Here is a 25,199-nt window from a genome sequence, read left to right as displayed (position 1 = left end):
AAAAAAATGAGAGAAAAAAAAATTATTATTATTATTAAAAATTCTCAAATAACAAAATATTTTGAAGAAAAGTTCAAAAAAATAATATTGTTTATATTCAGGATTATTGTATTTAAAATATATTATCAAATGAAATTTTTTGGTTAGGCTATTCTAAACTAAATTAAGGCCTTTTATAGATTAAACTTATTCTTATCACTAATTGGTTAACGGGATAAACAAGGCGTGATTCTAGAAAATTTCATCCATTCACAATCTAATCAGTTACACGCCTCTTGTGATTTTATTTTTTTTTACAACCAATCAATGACAGGCTATCTGCAAAAGTTGTTACTTCTTTCATAAAATCACAATTAAAAAAGCTTTTCACTAAAATTTTTACCTTTTTTTGACTCAGGAGACTTTGAAAGGTCAAAAAATTCAAAATTAATCGTGTTTTTCTCTATATGTTAATGTATGGTGACACGATTTTGTTCACACTCTTTGATGCTTAATGTTTGCTTTGAAGTTCCTGTGTCTTTTGACGAAAATTTCTGAAAATTTGCAAGGAGGTGTGTGTATTAGGGGTATCGATGCTATTAAATTTTGGTGATTATAGATGGAGAGGGTGGGGAGAAAGAGGGGGTTACATGTATTATCTCGAGTGGGGTTGGATTTAACGAAGATCTTTCTCGTTTTTAGCACTTACAATTTAAAAAAATAATAATAAAACTAGTCTCTATCATGAAAACTAAACTCTTTTCCATTATAAAATAATTATTTAAATCTCATAACAGATGGCGCTACACACAATTTTAACTTTTTTGCCGGGAAAGTTACTAAACTCGTTGCTAGATTTTTTAGTTGTAATTTAGAAATTATGTTTATTTATGTTCTAAAAACTGATGTATTAGTTTTATTATAACCTTTATATTTATTATTTGAGAATTATCTCATATATATAAGTCTTATCTTAACCCGGCCATTTCTTAAGGAAGTCTTTATAAATGGGCATCGATTCCGGCCTAGAATAAAAAAAAAAAGAAAAAGAAGAAGAAGAGAAGATAAATCTAAGAAAAATCTTCTTTACTCACTTAATACATTATTCATAACGTTTGGAGGTCCGAAAATATTTAATTAAACTTGATTATGTTTCAGAGTGTTATCCAAATTGATGAGAAAGGCTGCTATTGTTTACACAAAGGAAACCACGTCATTCAAACTGAAGCAATTGTTATCAAGTTGTGACATTTCCATGCTAATTAATGCAAATTGTTTCAAACTTCAAATTATGACTTGTTGATATATTTGTTAAAGAGAATACTTTCTCTATATATTAAATAGAAAAATTCTATTCTACGACTAAACACCAAACGATACAAATTCATTATAATTTTCTTTTAAATATTCTATTCGAAAATTTAATATAAAAATTGCTTGATTTGTAAGCTAATCATTGGTAAAAATTGCTTTAAATTAAACTATTTTTCAAAGTTAAATTTAAAGAGTTGAAGAGAGAGAAGAAGAGAGTTTAGTAGAAAAAAAAATNAAAATGATCAAGTTTTTATTTAATTTTGTATTATTTTATTCTATTAAAATCAAAATATTATATTTTTAAAATATAATTAGGACATAAAAGTAGTATTTTTTAACAAATAAAAAAGTACAAAAGCACAATTACGATAGATAAAAAATAGTATAGAAATTATTGATCAACTGTAGCAGATAATTTAATAGTGATTTGTACACATTTCCGCTCCAGTACACTTTAAAAATGCCGCAATTTTTATTTAAAAAATGAATTTTTTGTGTAGTAGAATTTCTAAAAACGACTACCTCTATACGGCGGACATTTTTTTCTTCGTCGAACAGAAGTGAGTACAGAGTAACCTGAAAACAACGGCCACTTTCGACAATAGTTATTACTTTTTTTATGTTTTTAATTGTGGCCGTTGGTCACAGGTTGGCTGTGTATGTAAATATGTATTTAAAAGTCAAAATCTGTAGTTTTTGTGTATAAAAATATCGAAATTTTATCTAATATTAAAGATAGGATATTAATTTTATACAAGATCCATGTATTAATTTTGAATAAAACATATAGCAATTTTGAAGAAATAAACACAAAAGAATGAGAATCTACAGAGGATTAAAAATGATTCGGAGAAAGGACGAGAAGAAGAAGACAGGGAGAAGAAGCAGAAGAAGAGGAAGAAAAGAGGCAGAAGGAGCAAGTGAGGAAGAAAAGAGAAAAAAGAAGAAGGGGAGGATGAGCAGGAGAGGTGAAGGAGCGGAAGAAGAAAGGAAATAGGAAAAGGAGCAGAGGAAGAAGGAGGAAAGAAGAAAGCAGCAGGAGAAGAGGAAGAAAAGAGGCAGAAGGAGGAGCAAGTGAGGAAGAAAAGAGAAAGAAGAAGAAGGAGAGGATGAGCAGGGGAGTGAAGGAGCGGAAGAAGAAAGGAAAAAGGAAAAGGAGCAGAAGAAGGAGGAGGAAAGAAGAAAGCAGCAGGAGAAGAGGAAAAAGAAGAGGAAGCAGGAGTAAAAGACGAAAAGGAAAAGAGAAATATGAAAGACAAGAAGAGAGTGAGAAGGAAAAGAAGGAGGAGAGGTGGAAATAAAAGAAAAGAGAAAGAGCAGGAAATGAAGAAGAAACGAATGAGAAGATAGAGAAGAAAACGACGAAGAGACAAATGTTTAGTCTTTTACTCTTCGTTTTGCTCTTTCCTACGTGCCACCACATTCTGTTGTAAAATTGTTTCCCCTAGGCAATTCCTCTACGTCAAGAATGTTTATACAAATCTCCATCTTTGAATAGACTTTCTCGTATTTATTTGTTCTCGAAATCAAATCTTTATTTTTCATTTCATTTATTAATTGTGTTTAATAATTAATCCACTTTCTTAATTTTAAATTAATAAATATTTAACTAAGTACTGTACTTCCAATGAATTACGTATATCATGTCCTGTAGCCTATAACATCTAAGAAGCCCTACTCTTATACAGTTAAAACCTGCCCAAGACGGAACCCGAGTAATACGGAAACCTGCTTAAGTAGGTAAAAAAAAATCTTCGGAACGGAGATATTTTCTATGTTAAAATAGAACCTGTTCAAAACGGAAACCTGCCAAAACGTTCGGTAAGATGCTATTTTTGGTTTATACAGGTTTTATTGTACATTCAATATTATGGTAAAGTAAAACCCTTTATAAGCCCGTATCGAATATTCTTTCCGTTCAGGCAGATTTCCTCTGTATTCAGGTTCCGTTTTGAACAGGTTATTACTGTTTTTATAATACTTAAACATTATTTTTCAACTTCAAAAATAATTTTAAAGCATTAAAATAGAGAAAATCCTGTATTATCGCAAGGGATCTTGTTATTATTTGATCAGAATTTTTAAAATTCCATAAAAAACGGTACTTTTTTTAGTGAAAAAACAATCTCTAATAACGAGATATTTCTTTGAAGCATCAATATCCACATCTTCTACATTATTTATGAATTTTCAGANCTTATGCATAAATGTATAATTATTTATCTTATATAATTTAATAATTCAATTTTTAATAATTAAATTGCCTTATAATGTAATACTCTCAGCATTTTATTATCTTAAAATGTAATAAAGAACGTTGTAGTGTTTAAAATTAAAACTTATAATACTCTAAACTGTAGGGCCTAAAGTTTATAAGGCTCTAAGTTGTTTGGCCAACAATTTATAAGGATCTAAATTGTAGTGCCTCAAAATATAAGACCTAAAGTCTATAATACCATAAAAGATTGGACCTAAAATATGTAAAATTCGCTAAATTATAATAGGATAAAGTAAAATAGGATAAATAGAATAAAGTAAGGATGGGGGGAAGATAGAAGAACACGGAAAGTAAGTGGAGATAAAATAGAAAGTAAATAAAGGGGGGTGGTATTTTATATTACGTTTCAAAAAACCACTAAGTCTAAATGTATGTAATTTCAAAGGGGTTGATAGTAGTCTTTAGCAAATGGTGTGAAATGTTATGCCAAAAATTGCCATCGAAGAAGAGAAAATTGGTAAAATCAATAGAAAAAGTAAAACGCCATAGAAACGTATTAGATGACATTTCCTTTTACAAAAATCAATAGGAGAAAGAGAGAAATGGCGCATAAAATTTAAAATAAAAAAATTGCATATACAAAATTAAGATATATACTTTTTATCTTAACAAATAAACATTTTAAAGTGTATGCAGCATTTTCTTTTATTTAGTTCTATTGCTTTTTTTATCTATCCCTTTTAAAAAGTTTTTCTTATATTTTGATTTTTCATTTTATAAAATTTAGAATAAATTTTCTTAATTATTTTATTAAAAATATATAAAAATATTTAAACCTGTGTAAGCCGGAATCGCACGGTATCGAATATTTTTTCCGTTGTAGCAAGTTTTTTTAATGTAGGAAATCTGTCCTTTTCGAAGAATTTATCTTTTCCTTTTAGGCAGGTTTCTTTTATTATTCGAGTGCCGTTTTGTACAGGTTTTACTGTGTATATTTTTTTTATTTACTTTTAAATACTGTCGAATCTATGAAGAACGATTATTTATGAAGGCATGAAACATGGTCCTTGTTTGGAGTTTATATATAGGTGTTTATACTTAAACGTGTGTGTATAGAGTGCTCAAAAGTCAGTATATCTATTTATAGTGTGTTACGTTGTTATTTAACCCCTATTCTTCTCGTTAAACTCAAATTTTGAGTTAATCTACACACAGTTAACTGACTTCTGGGCCACCCTTTTTTAGAGTTTTTCGGGAGAGAGAAAGAGAGATGAGGAGGAGGAGAAGGAGGAAAAAGATGAGAAGACAAATGAATAGAAATGATGTCACGGCGTTATTTTTATGTATTTTAATATAATAAAATTAAAAAAAATAAAGTGAAAATATCATACCTCTGGGTGGATTGGTTGTACTTTTATCATCGGTTTCATTAGCAATGGAGAAGGACATTAAAATGCAAAGAATTCCAATTGCCAACAAAATGAAATTCATTACGTGTGTGTGTGTAGTGCACATCGACAATGAACAACAGCTAAAGTCTGCACCCTTATAAAGAAGAATATGAGAATAAGGACAGAGGAAACTCATATTTCTAAAGGCAAGGATATCCTTAAAGGAAACGGAAATGCTACAATCACTTATAATTCGAATATAAGCAATTTGATCGAGTAAATTCACACTCGTTTAATATCCTTTTTTCTTTTTCTTTTTTTTTTAATTCTTCGATTGTAATAAATGCCACTTTTTTTTATTTATATGAATAAAATTCGTATTTTTAATTCTATTTTATTAAAATTAATAACTTTTAAAATCGAAATTGGCTTAATACACTCGATAATTGCAAGAAAAATACATTTAAAGTAGATAAGTTATGCTTTCTGGAGGACAGACAGGGAGACGTATTGTTAAAATACCTTTAATACAGTCAAACCTCTGAACAGCGGACAGTGAAGGAATGTAAAAGAATAATAGTTTTATAGTTTCTGTGTGCAGTTTTTTTTTTAAGTGCTTTAAAGTAGCCACCTCCAAACAACGGACAACTCTTTACTGTCGTCCGTTGTTGAGAGGTGACCGTCTTCAGAGGTTCGACTAAAATTTAAATTTTTAGCCCTTCTGTTTTTAAAATATAAATTTATAAATTAATTTTTTTACATGCTTTAGACGAGTGTGGCGAAAGGTTATTCATATTTAAATACAATTAAATAAATGTTTGTTATTGATTAATTTTACTGTAAATTATCTTGTTTAAGTGTAAATTATAATTAAAACTCTATTTTTTTAAAGTTTTATATAATAAATATCGTTAAATATTACCAGAAGAAGTAAACAGGATTAACTTTGAACACGCAATAGTAAAGCATGGTTAACCGATTTTTGAACCACCCTGTATTTTTCTGTTTTTCCTTAACAGTAAAATGGTAAAAGGCTCAATTTTATGAAAAGATGCTCTTGAAAATATACATAAACATGCATTTTTGGCTATTTTTTTCCTTTTTTTAACAAACTTTTCGATAAAATTAATTTTTTAGAGTGTTTTTACTTATTGTAACAATAATAACTTCATAATAAAGATAGGCAGAAGGAAGCTTCACTGTAAAACATAATATTCTGAAGAGATTATAGATTAACGATAATGGTTATTGCTCGGCTTTAATGTAGATTAGGAGGATTATATGCACGTAACTTTAACAATAAACATTGTTATATGGGATGCCATTATATTCTGTTAACGATTAAAAGTATCGGATTAAAGATGATACTTCAGTAATAAAATTGAAAAGAAAAATCTTCAAAATTTACTGTTTGAATGTATATTGATGTGGTGGCCATTCTTATTACGATAAACAGTTGGGTCTACACACCCCAATACATTCCACAGTACATTTCAATAAAGCACACAACCTTGATGGCTTCTTCAATACGGTACACATGAATGGTTACCTCCAATACAATACAAACCCCAATACACCACTTTACTGATGGCATGGTTCAATACAGTAAACAATACAATGCATACACCCCAATATAAGAAACACTCTAATACACCTCAATGTAAGACAAACTAATCTGTAAAATAAATGAATATTTTAAAACTTGTAAATATAATCGATGATTATCCCTTTAGAATTTCATAAAGTTTGTCAGAATTTTAAGTTTATAACATATATTTATAACATTAGGCATTGATCCCAATGTAATAATTAATTAAATTAGATGAAGTATTAGTTTAGTTTGTTGTTAGTAGACTCGAAAATTTTCTAAACTTGATGATAAACTTGCAAGCTTAACGTGTTTCTGACTCATTAACAGAGCAATATCATGTTTATCATATTTCACTTTATCGAATTTCAATCGTTACTAATTCTGTAATTTGATAACACATGTGAAGAGGAATTAGTCTCATTTAGAACACGAATATAATCTTGGAAAATTCGACTAATTTCTAATTAAGGTAATGAAGAATTTTATCATCTTTAACTCAATTAAATGCATATAAAAATTTCTGCATTAAAAGTAAAAGTATCTTTTAAGAGTTATTAAAACATCATTAAGTCAATGATGATGATTAAAATCTTATATTTAAATTAAGATCGTTAACTTAATAGCGATAATCTGTTTTCTCTATCAAAAATTCATCACCTTCACCGCTTTAAGTACTCGTCTTAATACTTAATTAATATTAAAAAATAACAAAGCGTAGCGTTTATTAGGGAATCATATACTAAAAATGTCTATAAAGTAATACTATTTACCGAGAAATTTGTTTAGAAAATAAATAATAGTGCTTACTAGAAAATGCTTGTTGGAAAACTAGTAGTGCTTGATGAAAAACAATAAGCAGCTCTTGAAGAAGAATCCTTACTGGATAAAAAAACAGCAGCTCTTGAAGAAGAATCCTTAGTGAAAAACGAACAGCATCTCTTGAAGAAGAATCCTTACTGGAAAAAAAACAGCAGCTCTTGAAGAAGAATCCTTAATGAAAAAGGAACAGCAGCTCTTGAAGAAGAATCCTTACTGGAAAAAAACAGCAACTCTTGAAGAGCAATCCTTACTGGAAAACAAATAGTAGTGCTCGATGAACACTTAGTGGAAAAAAAAGAGTAGTGCTTGATACTTACTAGTAAATTATTTTCTGATAATTGAAAGATAATACTTACTGGAAAAGAAAGGATAGTGCTTATTTCCTTGATATAAAATGTTCCTAAAATAAGCATTTTTCGAGAGTGCTTCCAGTAAGTATTTTCCTCCGGATAGAGTTTACTAGATAAAATAGTAGTGTTCGATAGAAAGTACAATATTTAATGGAAAATAAAAAATTAATTCTCATTGTAAAATGAAAAGTCGTGCTGGCTGGAAGGTACATATTAAAAAATAAAATAATAATAATAATAATTAATAAAAAAATACACTTAAAAAGTAAGGATAATTATCATAAATAAAGTGATAATAATTGGAAATTTTAACATATTAAAGTTAATTATAATTATATTAGTAGCAAAAGGCACCTATTAACGAATTAGTATCGAGGGAATTAATTAAAAATAAGAATTTTCCTATTAAAGTCTTTTTTTTAACTCGTCAAACTGATAAAAACAATAACAATTAAAGGTCGTTTATCAGAAAGAAAAATTGAAGTTATTTTTTTCTTTTTCTTTGATGAAAAACTCGATACTTAATTTACTTTTATTTTTATTTTTCCTTCTTCTTCCAAATTTTTGGTGAGATATAAGCTTGTGAAGTTGAGTGATATTTTGAAGCTAAACACTTCTGAAGTGTTTAGATAATGTTTTAAAGCATAAAGTGTTGAAGGGTTTTTTTGAATGATAGTGTCTCGTAAAATATAAACTGCTGAGGTTTTCAAAACTGTTTTGTATAACGAAAATTTACCAAAGTATTTAGATGATAACGTACCTTTAAATTCCTTACAAAGAAGTTCTTTTTTATAGAAAATTATATATATTTTTTTTTTTTGTTATTAATCATTAACTCTTTCTGCCCTAAAGGCACTAATAGAGCTTTTTCTTTCCATGCCCATTATGGATTCAGTCGGGCCCACAAACGAGGGAGGTCAAATGGTGAGACAGGGACTCCACATGTCCTAGAAAAGAGAATAGTAAGAGTAACTGTTACATATTTACGGGGGTTTTTCTTAGAAAGGTGTTACATTGGCATTGAAATACTACTAGCATTTGGCATTATCGTTTAAACCTAGTTGTTAATATACCCAAAAAAATTAATTTACTGTAGAACAACGTCCACCACCTCTAAACAGAGGACACTTTTCAAGGACTTTTCTATAATTAAAAGAAAAAAAATTAAAAATACAATAATTAAATTTGAAATAAAATACATAAAAATTGATACTTTAAAATATAATAATAAACGAATAAAAAATAAATTTAAACCTCTTAATTTTAGTGGCTCCATCTCTCGTCGAGGGGATTGATAATTTTCGAAATAAATAATTTAAAAAATTACCCCGTTAAAACTTAACACTTTTTTTAATTCAAAAGGACAAGAAGATCCACTCGAAGTCGATAGAAAGCAACTTCAGAGCCACTTATTCTCATCAACGAGCGGTAGTTTCAATGGTAGACTTCCATCAGCAATTGCTCGTTTGGCAAAATAGCTTAAGACGTGACCTCATAACAATGCTGTTTTATCTGGCAACTGGCAAGTTTGTTAAGCTTTTAATTGAGAATCAAAGGGAGTAAAGTTGTATCGGGGTTTCTATACAATGTCCTGTTAAAGTTATCCGTCTTCGTCACTTCAAAATCGATTAGTTTTCCGAGATTATTTGATGTTTATTGACAATTCTAGACGTATAAATTGTACGAATGTCTCTGTAAATAGCTTAAAAGTTTGCCTTTTCTGCTCGAATTCCCTTAATTTGATTATCAAAGTACAAAGGGAAGGATATTCAAGCAAATCGATGGTTAAGTCGTCAGAATTAGTTTACCAGACAATGCAGTGAACAGATAAAGAAAATAAATCCCATACGATTAATATCAAACAAGAATCGAGAATAAAATGTAAATTTTCTACATTTTTCTATCGATTCCCATCGAGAATTTCGTAATTAGTTTTCATGATTTTGATAAATTTATAAGGCGCATTAAATTTTCTATACTTGTAACGCTGTGTTGAACGTATACGTAAATTGAGAGTAATTTGCAATTACCATGTTGGTAATCAATGCTACAACTTTGATTATAATAATGCTATTCTCTTTCATTGCCCTTCTGCAACATCTGCCATTTTCTGGTAACGATTGCCTCTTCGTTACGTTTCTAGATTTAAATTGTTTAAGCACCTTTAAATCGGGGTCTTTGTATGTAAATACATAGAAAACTTTCCTTTTTAAAATGAATTTTAAATGTCTATGACGTTTAAAGAATCCTCAGGAGCATCCTTCTTTTGTGCGTGGTTCCTCTATACTGATTCCTCCTTAAAATCTTCAAACATAAGGAGTTTGAAGATTTTAAATTGTTGACTCATCTAAATTGTGTTATCTACACACAAAAATGAGGAAAAATACTTTCTGAAATATATTTTGAATATCTGCGAAGTTTAAAGCATCTTCTGGAGCACCTTTCTAATTAAGATCAGCATGGAGGAATCCAGAACAAAAGAAGAATCTTCCTTTGTTTTGTATTCCTTAATTCGTTTTAAATCACTGAAGCACATCTAAATCATGATCTTTGTGTGTAAATATAAAGAAAATACCCCTTTTAAAATACCTATTAAATTTGTCAAAGCTTCAATAGCTTCTGGAACATTCAGAACCGGATTTAGACTTGTGACCATGCGCTGCAATAGACAAGAGGCCATTCCTTCTTCAGTAGATGATGTGTAATATGTATAACTGTCTTTAGAAATAGGAAGCTCTTCGTAACGTGGGGCACATTAAATATAAATCCGGCTCTAATGGTTCCTCTAACGGTTACTCTTCGTTATGTTTGAAGACTTGAAGAGTATCTTAAACACGATTTTTATATACAGAAATGAGGAAAATATCTTTATTTTTTTAGCTTTTAAGTATAAAGAAAAAGGAATATTCAGGAAAGTAAGATATAAACTAATAGATCTAATAGTGTCTTCATGGTGTAGGGAATTTTTTTGTAATGTTTTTCGTAATTCGTATGATTTTTTATTAAATTGTTCTTCATTAAAAATTCTAAATTTACTAGTTTTTTTGTGTGTATGTGTGTGTTTTTCAAGTAGAAGAACACACACTCTTAAGCATTACCCACTTCTACATCATCTTGATGTGTTTTCAATGGATGGGATCGAGTTAAAAATGCTTGTTTTTGTAATTAAACGATGTTTTTTCTAATGTACATCGATACTTTTTATTAAAATTCTTTTTTCCCCTGATTTTACAGGCAATTTTACTAAATTTCTATTGATTTATTGTTACTTTTTTTTAAATTGCTTAATTCTCTCGCTTATTTTTTAAAATTAAACCCACTGTTGTACCACGTGTTATTCTCCAGACATTCGCTTTCTTCCCTGTTTTTATGAGAATTAATTTAGTTTAAAATCAAATTTTTGACGAGGAAGTTTTAATTCTAATTAAATTTATAATTTTTNGAGAAGCAATGAAGATGAGAGAGAAAGAAGAGAATAAAAAGTGATGAGAATAAAAGTAAGACAGAAAAGAAGAGAATGAAAGTGATAAAGTTGAGAAAGATGAGAGTAAAAGAACAGAAGTTACGAAGATTAAAAAAGAAGAGGATACAGTGATAAAAATGAGGTAGATCAGTGATGAAGATGAGAGAGGAAGGTGATGAAGATATAAAAGAAGGAAATTAAAGTGATAAGGATGAAATGATGAAGATGTGAGAGAGGAAGAAGGGAAGTAACGAAGATGAAAAAAAAGGAAAATAAAGTGATAAAAATGAAAAATATTAGATTTTTTAGTTAAAAATACGTAAAATCGATAATTTTCTGTGTTTGATGATCATTTTTATAAGATTATCAGATCTATAAATTCTTATTGAGAAGTTTAATCGGATTTTCCAGGATTTTCTCAAATCCATTAAGTACTTCCTCTTTTTATTTCTTTTTGTAACGATCAGTTTTTGGTAAATTTTATGATGTAAGGTATTTGATAGAAATTACGTCAAATCATACACACGTACATCTAAAAACTATTATAAAAATGGGACGAGTTTTATTATTAAAACTTCGATCTTTCGAAGCCAAATTAGAGAGGCTAAATATAGTTTCGTTACTGGAAAATGGGCTATTTGGTAAAACATTCCATCGTTTAAACTTCTGTAAATTGCTTTCTGTTCTGTAAAAAAAAATATATATATATATATAAAACAGAAGGCATTTTTGCAGAAAACTCCTCGACTTGGTATAGACATCATGCTCCATTTCCGTCTTCTTTAGCAACACTTTTGAGATGTGACTCGAATGCTGATCCTCATCCCAATCAAAGATCAACGATCAACTGTCACTGGATGTTCTTAACATTTTCTTTTTTTCCCTCTGCTACTTTTACGTCAAACTGTTACAAATATCCGTGAAATGAATGCGATTTTAGTAAGTGAACGTGTTTAGAAAGCTTACAGTTCAATAATATTTACAACTTTCTTGTTTACTGATTGCGAAAGAGCATCATCATCCACATCAGTTTACAAATTACAAAAGGGCATCATCATCATCATCATCTTAGAAGCAACACCATATTAAAGTAGCATCATCACCAACCTAGAGAGATGTCTTCCAGTTATTTTATTTTATATATCATCAATTAATTAACGTTTAAAGATAGGAAAATATCTTTAAAAAATAAATAATTTGATCGAAGAGTTTACTTACATTATACAAAATAATGCAAAGTTTGTTGAGTGGAGTGTGTTTTTATACGTAAAAATACTGCATTTATCCATTTATTTGTGGAGTGAATGCGTGACAAGAATAAAATACCCTTTTTTTTTTTTTATTCTATTTGTTGTTTAACTCGAAACAAAACTTTTAACTTCTTAAATGTCAATTTTTCAAATAATGTTTTGGGAATAAAACTATCAAGTTGTGATAAATGTTCGATTCGTGAATGCATTACTCTTTCGTCACGCCAATCCACCCTCTCCCCCCTCCTTACGTCTAAGTATAAAATATTCAAAAAAATACATTGGGCACGAAGAATTTCGAATAATTCTGAGGATGAATAATACATGTTCTATGTCACGTATATCCATAAATATTCAGTAACAATACAGGGTGGCTCAAAAGTCAGTTAACCATTGTAAAGATTACATCTCCGTTTTATTTTGTAAACAATTGGAAACGCCTTGTTCTAAACACAGTTTACAATTGAAACACGCTAAACACGGTTAAACTACATTTAAATATCTTTAATTATCATGCAGAGGGTAGACCAAAATTCAGTTAACCATCGAAAAGATCAAATTTCAATGTGTATTTAAAGAAAAACATGCTCTAAACATAATTCCAAAACACGGTTGACTGACTTTTAGGCCACCCTAAGCGCTAATTTTTCCATTACTCGACAAGTGTACCCGAGACAGAAGAGAGGAGAAATTAAATCGACTTTTGGGCCATCTTTGGCGCGTAGATTTCCATTTAAATGCGTAAATTTCCTCTTCCTTTCGAGCAGAATTTGCATTTAGTTAATATCCTGAAATTCTTATAAAACTGTTTAAAGGAAATTAGGAAAGGATACCCTAGGAGGTTTACATAATTTTAAAGGAAGGATATTTGTAAAGTAATACAACAACATAAGTTTCGAGATCAATTAGAAAATGCAACGTAGCGTAACCGTAGACCTTCCAGTCATTGGAGTGAGAGGAGTTGTAAGCAATGCTTTGGTGTTCATTCATCATTTTAATTGAAAATCTAACTAAAGGAGATTTTGGCATGATATTGTCTATCCAAACAATTAATTTATTACAGAAACTAAAATGCCAAACGACTTCAAACATTCTTCTTTAAATAGAAAAAAATCCTTCCCTCTTCTTCCTCTCCTCCTCCTCTTCCTTCTCCTTTCCAAAAAAAAAAAAAAANAAAAGAATTAATGTACGGTTACAATCAAAATAAAGTAATATCGTGCCATCCTCCTGCACTAATTCCGAAAATCCCGATAGCTAAAAATTATTACGAGTAATTTAAAGGGCGATATTTTTTCACTATAATGTTTGTCGGCCTCGGTAATTAAATCAAAATATTTCACTCCACTCGAGGGAGGAGAGGATAATAAAGTATATCGTTGCCATAGCAACGTGGAAAATCCATTTTGGTGCGGAATGAATCATCAACTCCGCATTTAAACGAATTTATTTATAAATCGGAATCTCGTTAAATAAATAAATTTATATATTTTTTAAAGCATATTAATAAAAATTCCGTTTTAATTTGCGTTTACGGGTTTAAAAAAAAAACCATTACAGCTGTCTTTATGGTCAAACGGTCTCTAGGAGATTTACACAGTCGCTACCCGCCAAGGTCCTTGTACACGAATCGCCCAATGAGAGCGCGCCTTTGATGTCACGTGATGAGCCGGACCCAATCGCCGTTCGTAATTTCAAACACTCGTCCTCTCTTTGTCCTAGGGGTCAGAAGCGTACAAACAACGTATTTTGATCAAAAATTTAAAAATAATCGTTGGAAATTTTAAATGTTAGTAGCTTAAAAAGGCGAGAAATTCATGTAAGTAGATTAATATATATATTTGATAAGGTGTAACGTCCGATGGAGGTAGACGCTTGTCAAGTACGTTGACAGGAGTACGTTTGGCGTTGCCGTCGTCGACATCGAAAGTGTTTTTCTGCTCGTTTGCGAGTAACGTGCGTCGAAATGACTGTCACTCGGTTTACGTTAACATCAACGTCATCATCGTCGTCATCATCATTCGTGACATACTTCCTGTAATAGAGCAGCATCCCCGAACACGTGGATCTTCACGATGGATTTATACGAAGACACCTTCAAGTTGCAGGACATGATCGATTCCGACATACGCACCGAGCTGGATTTTCCGTCGGATATAGCAGATATATCGGACCTGCCCATACTGACTGCCCTGACGCCGGCCGAGCCCCTGGATAACTGTTCGGAGGGCGAAAACTGGTCGCAGAACTCCCACCTGTACGGCATCGACGTGGACGCGGGAGGCGGCATCCTGGTCAATCCCCAGACCGGGGTGCCCATAGGTTTGATCCAGCCCCAGAGCACCTCGGCGCCGACGTCCGCGGTCACCCTGTCCGTGGTGTCCGCGCAGCCCATCTCGTCCTCGCCGACCTTGGTCATGGCCCAGCCCGCCACGGTGCAGATAACGCACATAGTGACGCCGCCGAACGTGTCCGAGGGATTCGTCCGGCGGGTCGACCGGCAGCGGCTCAACATAACCGTGCCCGTGCCCGCTCCCTCCTCCGGTGCCGACGACGCCGATCCCTGCGTCACCGGTCTGCCTCGGGTCGTCATTCGTAATCAGAAGACCGACGGTAACGTTGCTAGTCTCAAGGCCAAGCAGAAGGGAAAGGGGTCCAACAACAATAACAAGGACGGTTTGGGAAGGAACGAAGGCCAGATGTTTCCAGACAAGTTCTATCCCAAGCCCGCCTATTCTTACAGTTGCCTCATAGCCATGGCCCTCAAGAACAGTCAGACGGGAAGTCTGCCCGTCAACGAGATATATAACTTTATGATGTAAGTATATTTTTCATGGTTTATGTTGCATGTTTTCTCGTATATATTACATCTATACAATGATACGTTTATTGGGAATTGCATAATTTCTTAACGATAAAATTGAATTATTTACAATTTTATGTTACATGGACTATATACAGTCAAAATTAATTTTTAAATGGTTAAATTAACTTACTGAGTGACCAAAAATATAAATTATTTTGGTATTAATGGCAGAAATTGTACAAGTAAATTCAGTTGCTAGCAAAAATCCTAATGATCTGATAGACATAAGGAATTTGCAGATTGCTAAGCGTCCTTTTGACGATGTCGAACTGTATAATTTCTTTCTCGGCATCACATGTCATCCACTCTGCTTCATTTCATCAATGATGCTAACTGATCGTCAATAAAATGAGACCATAATCAAGGCACGAATTGACGGATGTTTGTGTCTTGAAAATATTAAGAATTTGATCTGTTTTCTTATATATTTTTGATTATAAATAATAATAATGTCATTCTTTAAGTAAGTATTTTATATCTGAAGTTGCAAAAATGTTTATTATTATTATTATCATCATTGTTGTTAACGTATACTGTTGACCTTGATATAACAGGAAGAAGTGATGGTTCGGTAACATCAGTTGTCCATTGAATCCGAAGATGTCAGATGTTGCAGTCAACTATAAAACAAACTGCATTTACGTGGGCTATGGTAAGACAGAGAAACACGCTTTAATGTGGTAAATGGGAGGAAAACAAACACCACATTCCCAATCAGGAATGTAAACAATAACTGTCAATGCACCGCTTATCACGTGTAACTGTCAATGGACATTATGCACACTACAGCATTCAGAGTTTGATGGTGAATGCTATTTCCACTCTTCACACCTCACAGATTAGATCTATTATTTCCAAAACTTGTTACGTAAGGGTCCACATCAAAGGTCAACAATATATTGAATATACAAACATTAATGAAGCTAAATTACGTTTGGATTAGAAAAACTATATAAAATTTATTATTATTTTATTTTATAGAGAGAATTTCCCATATTTTAAAACTGCTCCAACAGGATGGAAGGTAAGCTTTTAATTTTATTTTTTAATTATTTACATTAAACACATCATAAGATTACTGTTGTTATCAATTAGATTATGTACTAAAAGTACTTTTGAGGGATGTTTTCTGCATATTTACTTATTAACTTGTAAGACATATTTATATGAATAAAAATTGATAAAAGCATCATAAAACATGAATATATTCTTATATAAACATGTTAAGCATGTATAAGTATATTCTTATATGCTTAATAAGGGTTGTATTACATTACCCCTGCTTGATACTTACCGTACGGAACATTAAACATATACTCAGAAAGCTGCCTCGCAGGCTAATAAAACATATTTATATAGAGTAGATTGTCGTTCACTTATATCAATAATACTAAAAATATTATAAATTAAAATTAGTTATACAAAGCAACTTTGAAGACCGACACATCGTAATAATTGTGATAAATATCAAATAGAAGTAATTTGCTGCATTTTTGGATCTATGAATTGATAACGATATTAGTTTTCGTGAAATTATTTTTGATATTTGCATTAAAGAAAATAAAATGTGACTTTCTAACTGAAAAAAGCAATGTTACTTGGCTTTAAAAAATTTAAAAGTTAGAATACATCATTAATTTTAAGTTTTATTTCTTTTTATCATTATATTCTGAATCTGCAATTTCTAAATAAAAAAATAGGAAATCTTCTTGGAAAAATTATATAAGATTATTCCCTAATTATATTGCAAAATTCTACATTATTCAGAGAGAATATTTACTTAAAAAGAAATCTTTTCGTAAATAATATTTAAAAATTTAATATTTTTTATCTTCAAGATTTTTTTGTTTAAATAATTAAAAATACAATTTTATTTTTCTCCAATTTACTAAAAAGAAGTATCTGCATTAAGACATAATAATTTTAAATTAAGGAAAACAAACAACTCATTTATTTTGTAGACTTCTTGTTTATTTATTAGAAACACTCCTGAATATTTAAAGAATTTTTTTATTGACACTTCTTAGAGCAGTAGTTTTCAATCTTAAGTCGGTGTCCTAAAAGACTTCGGTATGCTTGCATGCGACACACCCGATACCCAATAATTTATTTAAACTTTAAATAAATTATTGGGTATCGGAAAATTTTGCAACACAGTTAGTCGTCGGTCGTAATGCTTCGGAGTGCCGGGAAAGCCGGATTTAAAGATGTATTACTTTAAAAATTTATCTAAATAATTAACAACTGCATCACCTAAGATACAAAATAGATTTACTGAATTATTCTTCTAGTCATCAGTCTAAATTTCATAATCGCTACGTCGTCATATGGATCATATTCATTTTATATATACTACGTAACTTGTTTTTATTTTGTAGCTGGGTGATAATATATGTAAGTATAATGATATTGGGTATATGCCCATCAGCAGAAGTAAGCAAGAGAAGATACCAGGTTTTTTTCTTGTTGACTCCCAATAAAGAACTGTCCATAAATTACATAATGCAGATAAGGATGGGTGGGATAAGGTAATCATTATGATGCATTATAAGGGGTGGGGGTGTTTACATGAATGTTATGTAATACTAGGGTAACAAAATGATTCATTTTTGTATTTGAAGTGTTTCATAGCAAATTTTACTGTTTACGTCACTTTTTTGTACATTATGTGTGTAATTAATGTTTGGTAATTGTATTATTCTTTAGTGTAATTAAGGGATTGAGGATATGCATTACTTTATTTGACGGTGGGCGTGTGCAACAACATTACAGAGGAGTTGGATGATAGTTGAAAAGTATAAAAATAGTGTTATGTAATTTCCGTATTAAGTTTCATTCCTAAGAAATGCTACTTTTATATAAATTGGTATAGAGCTCAGCATAAAATCATAAAATCTTATTGTGCATGAGCTTCATTATAATATAATTTTACAGTATTCAATAACAATAATTTACATACAAAAATTAAATTGAACTTTTAGTTATTTATTGTACGAATGCCGAGTTGATGGTCTAAAACTGAGTATTTAAAATAAACTAAAATTGGCATAACAATTTGAGAAGTAAATATTTTACATTATTTTATAGATTTTCTTTCTTTCTGCAGTGATTAAGTTTTGTTAAAAGTTTTAAATATGAACAACATTTTTATAGAATAAAAACACAATTCCAAAGAAGAAACTTCAATTCAAAGTTTAAATATAATTTACAGTGGGAACTGTTGCAAGCAGTAGGTTTGAAATTTGGTTATTAATTAATACATGTACTGCTACAGGTGAAGTTGATGCTGTTAGTATCATACAGTGGTAACAATACTTCATATGTTATGCGATATTACTAAAAATTAATGTGTAGTGGTAACATTATATTATATATTCATGTCTGTTCACATATTTGGTGTACAATCATAATAATATATACTGTAACACAAGAAAAACATAGTTTCCGAATATTTTCAGACTTCAAGCCCATTAAAGGGATTGAAATATCACAATCTCCTTTTCAGTTATTTTGAAGAATTGCTTATGCCTTACTAATGTGAATAACATTTTTTTGAAAAATGAATATAAAGCATTATTGATCATTAAAATCATTGTTTAATAGAAAGACGATTATATAATGGTGTTTAATAAAATTGCATTATCTCAAGAAAATTTATATCTATATGACACACTTTCATACTTATTCCAGTGATTTTATTTAGAAATATGAATGTTTTTGGTCTCCTTTAGTGGTCCTCTTCAGGTTACAAGCTGTTCCGTTTATCATCCATTTAGAGAAAAGTGCACTATAAAATTGTGGCTTTCCGTGCTCTTGTCAAGTAATCATACACACATTGTACCCACTCGTCATACATTACAAAGGAATTAAATCATATTAAACATATAGCTAATGAACATGGATATAAATCATCACAAATCAATACATTGATAAATTCCATAGGAGGAGAATCGAACAGAAATGCTTTAACAATCAATGAAACAACTATACATCTCACCCTCAATTATGAACCAGAAATGTATCATTTATATACTAAGATTGCTAAAGGGTTAAACAGTTAACTCACCTATGAAAGATCTCCACAATATAAAGATTACTTACTATCATTAGTAAGTAATCTTTATATTGTAAGTATCTTTATATCTTTCATAGCCTACAGGGCAGATATCATTACTTTAGTAGACTCAAGATTTAACAGACCTTTAATGTATGTCAGCTCTACATATTGTTCCCTGAATTCAAGAATTAAAGAACATAAATATGATATATCAAAACATAATTTTGTAACAGCATTGGCCCAATATGCATTTCAATCTAGGATGTCCATCTGTTGGAATGAAACCAAGCTAGTGAATGTAATTTTTGACAGAAAAATTACAAGTGAAGCCATAGAAATATACAAAGACAAATTAAACTAATATTGCATAAGCAATGAGTATATATCCTTAGCCCAGGCTTGGCAATACTGGATATTTATCCGTAATTCATAACCCCCAATTACATTTGTTCTTATTTTAATATTCACAGTATTATTCATAAAATTTATTCTTATTTTAATAAGAATAAATTTTATGAATTTTATAATATTAATAAATTTTATAATTTTATAATATTTTATAATTTTATAATATTATTTGCGGATTTTATTCTACGATTTGAATTTAATTCGTATCAGTTAATGTACAATGCTTTTTTAAAAGATCATATCGGTAGAATGTTTCTTTATCTTTTAAATGGTTGATAAATGGAACAGCTTGTAACCTGAAGAAGGCCACTAAAGATAACCAAAAACATTCATATTTCTAAATAAAGTTTCTGGAATAAGTACAGGGCTTAAAGTGACTCACTTTTTTAGCTTTTTCTGAGGCAAACTTGCGCTTTTTTTTTTAGCTTTTTTTCACTTCCCATGTGGAATTTATTTTTGTAAATGCATTCAGGAGCAAAATAGCGACTAGCACACCCCCATACTGCAATCCTCCAACATTCAAGCTGCAAGAAACATATAAATAAATGCAATGAAGTTTTTGGTCCTAAGCAGTTAAGACTGATGACTGCTCCTCAGATGTCTCAATGTCAAAGTATTAGTACTGAAAGTGTTGCTAGTGTGAGCAATGTTGTAGACTCAGGTGCCAGTTCAGAACACCAATTATTGCAACAACTGGTGCTTCAACTTTGTAGTGCAAAAGATGGTGCTTACATTGCAGAGCTTATATGGACTATGAAAATAATAGCCAGCAATTATTCATTTGCATCACGTCATGATATGAAGGAGACAATCAATGCCAAGTGTGCAGAAAATCTTCCAAAAGAATTCTCATTGTCGCATCAAAAAATGAGATACTTAATCACTGAAGCTTTGGCCCCATATTTCTTTGATCAAATGGTAGATGATGCACAATGGTCACATTATAGCATTTCTTATGATGAGATATGGAATGTAGAAGACAGAAAATACTGATTAGATACTGGTCAGAGGAACAACAGGAAATTGTCTGCAGGTATCTCCAGACCTCATTTATTGGGCATGCAGATGCCGAAACAATTAAATCAAAAATAATACTGGCAATTGAAGATGCATATCTACCTTTTGATAAATTACTCATGATTGGATGCAATGGACCAAACATAAACAAAAAAGTATTACATCTCATAAATGAGGAAATTCTGACACCTCGCAATAAATGCCTCATCAACATGGGGACTTGCAGCATTCATACAATCCACAATGCCTTTTTGAAAGGTGTGAAAGAGTTGGGTAGAGATGGTGGTGATCTCATCACAGTTTTTTTGATGGGTGGCCCTCTAGGTGGGATGAATACACAGAAATTCAAGAGAAACTTAATTTGCCATGCAACAAATTTATGAAGTATTCATCAACTNTACGTGTGTTATGTGTTAAGCACGTTATAAAAATCTTTTGTATCTTTATTATTTATATTATTTATAAGGCGTATGAAATTATTTCATCATATAAACAAAGAAAAGACAATTTTCTGATATATTTCAATAGTTTTTTTTTTAGATTTTCATCCTTGTCACCAACCTTTTCTAAGGCTCTCAATTCTTGAGTATAAAATCGGTTACATCAATGTAAAATGACATCGTTTCGAAGTATAAATTAGATGCAAAAATATTCAAATCACCTAGTTAAGAACTCGAGTCTTTGCTATCAATCACAAATATACCAGGAGGAAAAAAAAAGTGTACATATATATAGCCGTTACAACACGAACTTTCGAAGTAAAAATGCAATAAACTAGAAAAAGAACGAATAGATAAGCAAGATAAACCTAGTAAGAACCTTTTATTTGCATAATAAATCTAAAATTTAACGACTTTTGTAGTTAAACTTGCTCCAAAATGGCTTCCCAAAATGGCGATTTATCAATAATCAATCATGTTTACAACAATAAAGAATTGCTTATGTTGGCGCTCGGATATAGTTAATCGCTCTTAAAATAAATAACGGTAAGAGAAAGGGAATTTTAAAGTTTTCTTGATTAAAATGGTAGTATTTCTAGTTGAAGAGAGACTCATAATTAAATCTGACAGTTGCTGGAAAATGTACGACTTTCCTCCACTTTAACATGTAACGTTGTTTGGTGAAAGATGTCAGAAACTAAAATTCCAGTAGTAAATTCTAACGTTTAAAACTAATTACCTTACTTTTCCACTGTATAAAATGTTAAAAGTATAAACATTTTTAATTTTATAAAATAATTTTAATACAATTTTCTACTAAAAGTAATTTATTATTGTTATTTTTATTTATATACTTAGCAATTAATAATAAAAATATTTTCGTATAAAATAATTTTTGTGAATTTTACTTGTAGTGCCATCCCGTGATAATTTTATACATTAAAAATGTCCAAAATTTTTAAATTTTTTTGCTCGAGGCACAAGCGCGTAACTTGGCAAAGAATGTAAGAATGTGTTGAAGATATGAAAATTCCATTATATTTTAAATTTTTGTATTAAAAATTTAAGTGAAAAATCTCGAATTTTTCTGATCTAGTAACAGACACAAGCAGAAACTCCTTTAGTATTTAGTTTCCATTGCCAGGGGAATGAAGTGGGGTAGAATCTTGTTCTCTTAGCTAAACATTCTGTAGGTTGTTGCTGTTGTACAGATCTTCTCAATCCTTCACAATACTCTCTATCCACAAAAAGATGAAGAGAGATCGAATCGTACTGTTCTTCTAATAGATATCTTCTAGCTTGAAGATCAGAATGAATTTCCTCATTTTTTCTTAGACATAATTCAATATTTGTAACCCTTTCATCGGAAGCTTTCAATTCTTCTTCGATTCTAATATTAAGAATTCAGATAAAGATTCATCTTAACTTAAAAATCCTTTACGCTGAGTTATAGTACATACCTCTCGCTACATCGATCCTGTATCTGTTCCCTAGGAGGTTTGAGAAATTCTCTTTGCTGTCTCCAAATTGCCAACTGAAGAGCGTGCTGTTCTTGATAGCCACTACGACGTAAACTAAGTGTTCTTTGATCCGAAAGTTGTATGTGGTATAAAACCTATAATAGAAAGAAAATATCACACAATTCTAGTTTATATATAATTTATTACGTCTACATTCCTTACTGCTGTAATTTCAGCTCGAATTCTATCTAAACGATCATTATTCTTTTCTATTTCTGATCCTAAAGCATTGTTTGTAGCTTTCCAAGCCTCGTGTAGTTTCATTTTACATTCTTGTAACACTTGTTCGGCACCTCTGCAACTGTTGCAGCACGCTTTTCTTATATCCATAGCCGTTTTTATTAAATTATTAACATTGTCAATCCATACATCGTAATTTCTAAAACAGGAATTATGAATTTTAATAGTAAATACAATTATCAAATACTTGTCAGTTATATATTTTACAATTTTTGAAGTTTTGGGGGTTCAGTTGTAACGTTAGGAGGTTCCCTGTAAAGGAGTAATCTGTCATTATGCTGGCAACTTTGGTTGATCGAAGCGGCTATAGTTTTGTATTGAACGTCTTTTTGAAGGTAAGGACGAATCAAACGCAGTTTTCTACGACAAATTAAGTAAATAAGTTAGATATAAAACTGTATAACCAAGATATATCAAACAACAATAACAACGACAACTTATATTTGAAATTAATTTAAATTTACTTAAGGCATTTTTCTAATTCTTCGACTTTTGCTTTCAAATCATTTATTATTTCTTCTATAACATCTTTTTCCTGTTAAATAATTTACTTAAATTGAAAAGTCTTGTAATATTAGAACCCAAAAAAGAAAAACCTTATGTAATTTTTAAAAACTAAAAAAAAAATACTGCCAACAATGGCGTGACGATCGCTAAGATTTAAAAAAACGGTCGAGTATTTAAATATTGACGACCGTCACACCATTAACGACGAGTGTCGTAACTTCTCAATATGTCACGAATCAAAATATTTAATTATTAAAATTTTTCTTATTAAAACTTTGGATGTGAATTACTTGTCATTTAAATTAAGACGTAATTAAACTTGTAAATTTGCTTCGATATCTTAAAAAAATATATTAAAGAAAAATATCTCTTACATTCTCCAATGCTTTATTAACAGAATCTGTTGTAATATTCAAAATACTTATTCTTAACTCTAAACACTTTTCGGTGATGACAAGATGGCGTTCGACATTCGAAATTATTTTTAACAATTCCCGAATAATAAAATTGCATTGTAAATCCGTATCGTCTATTCTATAAATTAAATAATATAAGGCATTAATGATCATTATACACCGGATCATATTAATTTTTAAATTTAAGAACCTGTCAATCTCATATCTTTCTGTTCTTTGCCAAAAACTATAATCTTTATCGGACATATTATAAGTTTGTCGGGTCCATAATTCTCCTTTTTCTCTATCTTCCTTGCAGTTTTCGATTACATCTGCTGCATCGTGAAGGCAATGAGCGGCTCTATACAGCAAACTATTTGTGGTTCCTGTAATTATTTTCCCAAAATATATAGAGTAAAACAAATATTCTTAGTAAAATATGAAATTTATGTTTACCCCTTTGTGATCCTATGAAAGGCTGTTTGTAAGCGTGAACGGTGCGTGCTAATTTTTCGAGTGGTACTTGTTGATCGTTATCGAATTTGCACAGACGATCTTGGACTCCTAAAGAAGTCCATTCCATAAATTGTTCTTTACTTGCTTCGTTAATTTTTAACCAAGCCATGTCGTGAATATGCAATTCGAAACCGTTCTTAATTTTAAATTATTATTTAACAGAACAAAAACGATTTATACGTTATTATTTAAATTTGTATTGTTAATAATTTTTTAAAAATTTTTTAAATTAATTTAAAACTATTTTTAAACGATTAATAACGAGGGGGAAAAAATAAATATGAAATATTTATTTTCCTAATATCATTTTCTGACGCCAGATGGAGGGAGCTGTTTAAATCAGCAAATGAAACGGATGACGTCACGGCGTTAGTAACAAATCTAAAAAAAGATATGTAAATAACAAATAGATAATCGTTTCGGCCAGTCCAATGGCCCGGTGTGGTCACGTGACTCTCGCCGACGTCACAAAAGAATTAATGTACGGTTACAATCAAAATAAAGTAATATCGTGCCATCCTCCTGCACTAATTCCGAAAATCCCGATAGCTAAAAATTATTACGAGTAATTTAAAGGGCGATATTTTTTCACTATAATGTTTGTCGGCCTCGGTAATTAAATCAAAATATTTCACTCCACTCGAGGGAGGAGAGGATAATAAAGTATATCGTTGCCATAGCAACGTGGAAAATCCATTTTGGTGCGGAATGAATCATCAACTCCGCATTTAAACGAATTTATTTATAAATCGGAATCTCGTTAAATAAATAAATTTATATATTTTTTAAAGCATATTAATAAAAATTCCGTTTTTAATTTGCGTTTACGGGTTTAAAAAATAAAACCATTACAGCTGTCTT

At 30.5% G+C, this 25,199-nt stretch overlaps 2 protein-coding genes and 2 pseudogenes across 2 annotated transcripts; 2 read left to right on the top strand and 2 right to left on the bottom strand.

Annotated features, from left to right (window-relative positions):
* Positions 1 to 5,057, bottom strand: part of LOC111628352 — a 38,683-nt pseudogene extending 33,626 nt beyond the window's left edge.
* An 8,951-nt stretch (positions 5,058 to 14,008) lies between these two features.
* On the top strand, positions 14,009 to 17,718 carry LOC111628351. Its single transcript, XM_023372121.1, has 3 exons — positions 14,009 to 15,190; positions 16,220 to 16,262; positions 17,617 to 17,718. Exons 1-3 carry the CDS (start codon positions 14,448 to 14,450, stop codon positions 17,716 to 17,718), a joined length of 888 nt encoding a protein of 295 aa, XP_023227889.1. The 5' UTR covers positions 14,009 to 14,447.
* A 2,470-nt stretch (positions 17,719 to 20,188) lies between these two features.
* Positions 20,189 to 21,103, top strand: LOC111628350 (annotated as a pseudogene).
* Positions 21,104 to 22,062: 959 nt separating this feature from the next.
* On the bottom strand, positions 22,063 to 24,501 carry LOC111628368 (tektin-5-like). The gene is made up of 8 exons (XM_023372142.1): positions 24,279 to 24,501; positions 24,034 to 24,208; positions 23,802 to 23,961; positions 23,385 to 23,455; positions 23,128 to 23,280; positions 22,843 to 23,059; positions 22,621 to 22,775; positions 22,063 to 22,550 (listed from the first exon to the last, which is right to left on the bottom strand). Exons 1-8 carry the CDS (start codon positions 24,445 to 24,447, stop codon positions 22,253 to 22,255), a joined length of 1,398 nt encoding a protein of 465 aa, XP_023227910.1. The 5' UTR covers positions 24,448 to 24,501; the 3' UTR covers positions 22,063 to 22,252.
* Positions 24,502 to 25,199: the final 698 nt, after the last annotated feature.

This window comes from Centruroides sculpturatus, unplaced genomic scaffold (genome assembly GCF_000671375.1).
Source record: "Centruroides sculpturatus isolate CEXI.00-Female unplaced genomic scaffold, Cexi_2.0 scaffold574, whole genome shotgun sequence".
Taxonomy (NCBI): domain Eukaryota; kingdom Metazoa; phylum Arthropoda; class Arachnida; order Scorpiones; family Buthidae; genus Centruroides; species Centruroides sculpturatus.
Note: the sequence above shows the minus strand (reverse complement) of the source record. Positions and strands in the feature narration are given on the sequence as shown.